The 7643-nt window shown below is 30.8% G+C and overlaps 1 protein-coding gene and 1 long non-coding RNA gene across 2 annotated transcripts in view; one reads left to right on the forward strand and one right to left on the reverse strand.

The window, feature by feature from the left end:
- The window catches only part of LOC110267047, a 4116-nt gene extending 1342 nt beyond the window's left edge, over positions 1–2774 (reverse strand). The window contains exons 1-2 of the long non-coding RNA XR_002354359.1: positions 2764–2774; positions 2225–2240 (exon numbers count right to left, since the gene is read on the reverse strand). This is a non-coding gene — a long non-coding RNA (uncharacterized LOC110267047). The remainder of the gene's footprint in view (positions 1–2224; positions 2241–2763) is intronic.
- LOC107614947 (probable phospholipid-transporting ATPase 4) overlaps positions 1–4686 on the forward strand; it is an 8962-nt gene extending 4276 nt beyond the window's left edge. Inside the window, exons 3-10 of the mRNA XM_016317072.2 lie at positions 350–460; positions 544–820; positions 1385–1567; positions 1692–1901; positions 1992–2117; positions 2252–2350; positions 2420–2611; positions 3786–4686. Of these exons, the coding sequence (XP_016172558.1) occupies positions 350–460; positions 544–820; positions 1385–1567; positions 1692–1901; positions 1992–2117; positions 2252–2350; positions 2420–2611; positions 3786–4481 (1894 nt within the window). The 3' untranslated portion in view covers positions 4482–4686. The remainder of the gene's footprint in view (positions 1–349; positions 461–543; positions 821–1384; positions 1568–1691; positions 1902–1991; positions 2118–2251; positions 2351–2419; positions 2612–3785) is intronic.

Below are 7643 nucleotides of genomic sequence, written 5' to 3' on the forward strand. Positions count from 1 at the left end.
ATACAATAAAAAATGTAATTAACTAAGCAAGTATTCTCAACTTGTTATTACTATGTTGGTCTTCTTGTCTACCTATTTATTCATTAAATAAAGTTTAATATCTTCTAACATAAATATTATTAAGTTTTCTCTTACCTTTTTAAAATCTCAACGATATTAAGTATTTCACCTATACTTAATATTGGAACAATATTAAAATTATTTAAAATCTTTTAAGATAATAATATGCTATTTTAAAATTTAAAAAAAAAACTGAGACTTCACTTAAATATTAATAGTTAATAATTAAAATATTAATTGATCTCTTTCTATAATTTCTTCTAACAATTTTTTTTTTGTTACGTTGCAGAGAATTTAAACTCTTGAATTTGCTTGATTTCTCTAGTAAAAGAAAACGTATGTCAGTGATTGTGAGAGATGAAGAAGGAAACATTATTCTTATGTGTAAGGGGGCTGACAGGTTAGCTTATAGAGCATGTTATGCATGTTATTCCTTTCTAATATTATTCTTTTAGTGGTGATGACATGAATTGTTTTATGTAGTATCATATTTGACCGTTTGGCAAAGAATGGAAAAAAGTATTTGGAGTCTACAACTAGACATTTAAATGAATATGGAGAAGCCGGGTTGCGAACACTAGCCTTGTCTTATAAAAGGCTTGATGAGGAAGAATACTCTGCTTGGAACAATGAGTTTCAGAAGGCCAAAACTTCTGTTGGCGTTGATAGAGAAGCAACACTTGAGCGCGTTTCAGAGATGATGGAAAAAGACTTGATTCTTGTTGGAGCTACGGCTGTGGAAGATAAGCTCCAAAAAGGGGTACTAATTCAATACTCATTCAAATTATCTAAAATATTCTAGAAACCTAATTGAAAATTTTGCAATATTATAAGGACCAACAGAGTAATTAAACTTTTTGAAAATAGGATAAAACAATATATTAAGAATAAAACATAAATGATAGAGACACAAAAATTAGTGTTCTTATATTTTGTTTGGTGATAAACTAAAACAAATTATAGAAATCCAATTTATTCTCATATTTTTTCATTCAAAAATTTAAAAAGAAAAATATAATAATAAAAATATAATTATAAGAAATTAAGAAAAATAATAAAAAAAAAATAAATTGTGTTTCTTGTTTGTTTTTGTGTCCTTTGATGATACAAAATATACTAACTCAATATCTTTAGACACGATATTTATGTTTATGTCTCATCTGTTTAACACGATTTTATGTGTCTGTGTCTCTGTTTTAATGTTCTGTTCCTATAAATAAATGTAACCAAGTAATTGATTTGATAGTTGATTTTTAATATACTAAAATTATAATATATATTTGCTTCAAATCCAAGTTCAAGCTTTTTTGTTTTAATTTCTTAGGTTCCCCAGTGCATTGACAAACTTGCCCAGGCGGGCCTTAAGATCTGGGTATTGACAGGGGATAAAATGGAAACAGCAATCAACATTGGATTTGCATGCAGTTTGCTACGACAGGGCATGAAGCAGATCTGTATAACTATTCCAAATTTAGATGCAATGCCGGCCAGTGATAGCACCAAAGAGGTACCTTAGCTTTATTTTTTTTGTTTCCAATTTAGATAAAGAGTTTTAATTTGGTCTCTTTTTAAGGGACTTAAGGGTTTCATCTGATGAAGATAGGCCTAGTTCTTTAATTTGACGCACGCAGGCCATCAAAGATAACATTTTGAACCAAATTACGAATGCATCACAAATGATAAAGCTAGAGAAGGATCCTCATGCTGCATTTGCATTAATTATTGATGGAAAAACTTTGACCTATGCTTTAGAAGATGATATGAAGCGCCTATTCCTTGCATTGGCCGTTGATTGTGCATCAGTCATATGCTGTCGTGTCTCTCCCAAGCAAAAGGCATTGGTATGTATGTACCTAAATTCATTTAATCTCTTATTTTAATAAATTAATTAAAGTCATTACTTAATTAATTTCATAAGCTTTGGTCATCAGGTAACAAGGTTAGTGAAAGAAGGAACCAAGAAGACCACACTAGCAATAGGTGATGGTGCAAATGATGTTGGCATGATTCAAGAAGCAGATATTGGTGTTGGAATCAGTGGGGTTGAAGGGATGCAGGTTAATTATAATAACTTTAAACGCTTCAAAATATTGTTCAATATTCAGTGTAACATGTTCTCTCATTCTACAAATCTAAGACCTAAGACAAAAAATAAATATCAAACTTCTTGGCTCATATAACTTGATTTCAGGCGGTGATGGCTAGTGACTTCGCTATTGCTCAGTTTCGGTTTTTAGAGAGACTTCTCGTGGTCCATGGACATTGGTGTTATAAGAGAATTGCACAAATGGTAATTTATTAACATTCAATTTCATCATTATTCTCACAAATCTGAACTAACTTGTTAATTGTTATGCAGATATGTTATTTCTTCTACAAGAACATAGCATTTGGACTAACCATATTCTATTTTGAGGCCTTCACAAGCTTCTCTGGTCAATCAGTTTATGATGACTGGTACATGATATTGTTCAACGTTGTTCTAACATCCTTGCCTGTCATTTCACTTGGAGTTTTAGAACAAGATGTTCCATCAGAAGTTTGCTTACAGGTTTATCTATCTTTTCTGAAATTTTTTTCACAAATGATTTTTTCCTAAAAAAGTAGTATGTTAAGTAAAAACATGCAAATGTTAATATGCTAAAAAAAATTGCGTAGAAAAAATTTTAAAAACTAAGATTACCACTCAATATTACAACCAACATTTAATATAAAAAAATAACATTTGAAATATTAAAAATAAAAATATCTAAAATATAATTAGAAGAAACATACATCAAAATTTAAAATCAATAAAAGCTCATCTTTAGTTTATACAAAATTTGTTTAGAAATCTGTTATAATATTGAATAAAATGGATTATTATAGTATGGTAAAAATTTATATATAGTTGTCTTGAATACTGTTAAATAATTTAATATGTTCGACTAAATTATTATCAACGTCTTTTAACTATCAATTTCATATGAATAATATGAAGACAACTGCATGGATCGATTCACTTTATAGTATTGTTTTTTGAAGTTATTCTTTACTAAAAGTAAAATTCTTGGGATCAGTAATTTTTAGTATTTTTTGTCATCATTTGGCGAGAATAAATACTAAATTATCATTTTATTAATTTATGTGTACAAATTCTAAAAAACGTGGATACAATTTATATTGATATATGAGTATAAAATATATTGATTTATGTGTGTAAAACTCTAATAAATATAGATGTAAAGTATATACTTTTTTGTGTACAAAATATCTGAAAATATAAGTGCAAATTATTGTTGGCTAAGTATTGATAAAAAAATGATAATATTTGGCTACCAAAAATGATAATATTTGTTCACCATGTAGTTTTGCTCATACTAAAATTTTACTTTATATTGTACTAAAATTTCAAATTCATTGATGAGAATACCTTAACCATTTAGGCCAGTGTAAATAAACAGTTTAATTAAACTCTTTTTAAAAAAATAATTTAAATAATAAATAATTATATTAAACATATTTTATAAATAAGTTATTTTATATTTAGATTTTTAATTTTAAAAGTACTTATTTTAAAAGAAATATGATAAAAAAAATTTATTATAAAAAAATTGTTTAATTTTAAAAATTATACCAAACATTAATACTACTAATTTTTATAAATAAAAAATTGAAACTTCCAAACATGCCCTTATTATTATTATTGATAAGTTGTTTAACTTGTTGTTGCTCTTTATTTGTAGTTTCCTGCACTGTATCAGCAAGGACCAACAAATTTATTCTTTGATTGGTATAGAATACTGGGATGGATGGCCAATGGTGTTTACTCCTCAATAGCCATCTTTTTCTTTAACATCATAATCTTCTACGACCAAGCATTCCGGTCCGACGGTCAAACCGCCGACATGGCCGCGGTCGGCACCTCAATGTTCAGCAGCATCATTTGGGCCGTGAACTGCCAAATTGCCCTAACAATGAGCCACTTCACATGGGTTCAACATGTGTTTGTTTGGGGAAGCATAGCCACTTGGTACATCTTCCTCTTCTTATATGGTGCCCTTTCACCAACATACTCCAAGAATGCCTATAAAATATTGGTTGAATCTCTTGGACCTGCACCCATTTATTGGATAGCAACGTTCTTGATATCAGTTTCTTGCTTCCTTCCATATCTAACTCACATAGCTATCCAAAGATGTTTCAATCCCATGGATCATCATATTATACAAGAGATTAAGTACTACAAGAAGGATATTGAAGATAGACACATGTGGAAGAGGGAGAGATCTAAGGCTAAACAAGAGACAAAGATTGGATTCACTGCAAGAGTTGATGCTAAGATAAGACAGATTAAAGAAAAGTTACATATAAAGCAACAGCAACAACAACAACATTCTACACTTACCAGTTCAACAACCCAATCACCCTCCTTATTGTAACACAATTTTGGGTAACTTTTTTTAGGGACTTTTTATTAACCCATTCTAACTGTTTATATATATAAGTGATTTGTCAAACTGGGATGAACCAATTGATTAAGAGCATGGAGATCATTGTCCCAAGTTTTGTCTTATTGTTTTGCTTACTAGCTAGAAGGTTACTTCTTATTTTTTTTTTTATTTAATCTAAAGTAGTTAGGTGTTAGAAAATGGAAGCTAAATTTACAACAATCCTAGTTTTCAAATTAAGTTGATATATATAACAGTATGTTTATACTGTTGTAAATAGCAGTTTTTTATTTAATAGGTCAAAAATTGTTATTAAAATTAAACCACTATTATTTCTGGATGACATGAATGGTAATTTTAGAAAATGAGTTGATTTTAAAGATTGATTAATTTGTCACGCAATTATTAATTATTAAAAACCTCTCGTTAGTAAGCAAATTTAGTTTTCTTTTTTAGTTCAACTAATTAAAATTATATTTGGATGGTGGGTAAGTATGTCAATTGTAGTTAGTAAATTTTTCTATTTAGTAAATTAATTTTTATAATTATTTTTTTTAACAAGCAAACTCAATACAATAAAGTGGAGCGACAAAGAACCAAATCTCAAAAATTAACATCCAACAAATAAATAAATAGAAATGATTCTTAGTATCATTTTCGGCATAACCATCAACAACCAAAGAGATCTAAGCTATTTCACTCTCTATAGCGACAAAGATTTCTGAAAAATCTCTTCTACACCCGCTTCTTTATTATTAAAGATCCGTCTGTTCCTTTCTAGCAAAACGTTCCAAATAACGGCAAATAAAGAAGCAGATGAGCCACTTGTTGCGTTCCTCTTTTCTATTAATAATACTTGTCCAACTATCAAAGTGTTCTTTTATTGAACCCGGAGCAGACCACAACCTTTCAAAATTAAATAGCCATTCACACCACACTTGTCAAGTAAACTCACAATCAAGAAACAAGTGGTGAATATGTTCGACGCCTTTTTTACATAATACGCACATGTTATTATCACCATGTCTAATAATTCCCAACCTATGCAATTTTTCTTTAGTATTAACTCTTCCTATTAAAGCAAACCAAATAAATAACTCCACTCGTGGCGGAATCAAACCTTTTCATATGGTTCTGGTAAAACTATAGCTGGTGATATTCTCTGGGATTGTTTCTGACTGCATCACTGCACAAAAGAGTTAGTTAAAAAAAATGTCTTCTTTGTCAAACTTCCATACAACTCTATCTTGTGCATCATATGCTAGCTTTACAGGCATTAAAGTCTCATGTAATTGATCCACTAAATCCAACTCCTATTGGTATAACTCTCGCCTCCACTGGAAGTTCTAAATCTGCTCTAACCCATCCCAAAACCCACAATCTCCTATAATAGATCCTCTTTGGTTTGAAACAGAGAAGAGTCTCGAAAAATTCATCTTTAGTGAACTACTTTGTAACCAGACATCTTCCAAAAAATGAGTTCTCCTTCCATCACCCACCTCCATAGACAACTCAGCAATCATCTTTTCTCTCACATTACTATCCTTGAATTGCAGCTGACAGATATTCTTCCATGGATCCCCTCTAGGCAAAATCTAAACTGATAACATCACACTGGGGTTCAAGTTATAACAAGAGCATACAACCTTCTTCCATAATTGACACTCCTCTTTTGAAAAACACCACCACCACTTGAAGAGGAGTGTTGTGTTCCTAACCACGGCATCCCCCACCCCAACCCACCCAACTTTTTAGGAGCCTGATCCACTTTCTACTTAATCAGCGCCAATCCATTTCTACCTTCCTCTTTGCTTCATAGGAATTTTCGCTGCAATGAAATCACCTTATCTGCCACTGATTTCAGCATCTTATATAGGCTCAAATAGTACATCGTACCGGCAAGCTATTTAACACAGATTTAAAAAAGACTAATAACTTACCCGCTTTATTGAGCACTTTTGCCTTCCATAAGCTAAATTTCTCCTCTATCTACTTTATCAATTATCAGGTTTCAAGTCCTGACCAGACTTAGGTTCGCTCTTATATATAGAAATGCCAAGATATCTGACTGGAAGGTTAGCCTCCTTACATTCCAACAAGTTGCACATGTTGTAAGTTCACTGCTGATCATAATTGATTAGGATTAAACTTGATTTATCGAAGTTGATACTTAACCCTGACATCACCTCAAAACATCTTAGTAACCTGGCATAGTTTCTGATGGTCTCCTCCTCCGATGGACAGAACAATATAGTGTCATCTGCAAACTGGAGATATGACAACTCTATATTATCCTTGTCAACTAGCAAAGGCGAAAAACATCTGTTTCTGACTGCCTCCCCTAACATCTTATGCAGAACATCAACAACAAGAACAAACAAAAAAGAAGACAGTGGATCAACTTGTCTCAAACCCCCTCCATCTTAAAAGGTTTAGATGATGAACGTCATTTATCAGAATCGACATAGAAGCAGTACTAACACACTCCTTTACCCATTCCCTCTACCTCCAACCAAAACCCATCTTCTATAATACAATATTCACAAAGCTCCATTTTATCCGATCATAAACCTTCTGAAAATCTAATTTAATGATTGCCGCTTTATTCTTTCTCATCTTTAACTATTGTACTGTTTTAGAAACAATAAGTGCTCCATCATGTATTTTTTGACTCTTCACGAATACACTCTGAATCGTTCCTACTAAATCTGGTATTACCGATCTCATCTTTTTTATTATTACTTTAGAAATAATTTTGTATACGTAGTCTACTATCTTAATCGATCAGAAATTCTTAATCTCTTTGGGTCCAATAAACTTAAGTGTTAGGACTATCCACGTAATATTAAAGAGAAGACAACTTTGATGACTGAAAGTTTGAATGTTATGTTAGTGTGTTTAAGGATTAAATTAATGCTAATAAAATTGTTAGTGTGAATATATACCATAAACTCTTCTATTATGTAGAGATCATAATTTTCCCTTTAAAGATAAAGTAAGAGATTTTAGAAGTATATGAAATGAAAAACCTATCTACAATTCTACGTAACTACTGTGTTGGTCATGAAATAAAATTTAAAAGATAGAATAAGAAGTTTTAGCTAATAAATTTTCCAAAGATTTATTTAATAAGGTGAATCCTATAGAAATTAT

The sequence above is a fragment of the Arachis ipaensis genome, chromosome B09 (genome assembly GCF_000816755.2).
Source record: "Arachis ipaensis cultivar K30076 chromosome B09, Araip1.1, whole genome shotgun sequence".
Lineage (NCBI taxonomy): Eukaryota > Viridiplantae > Streptophyta > Magnoliopsida > Fabales > Fabaceae > Arachis > Arachis ipaensis.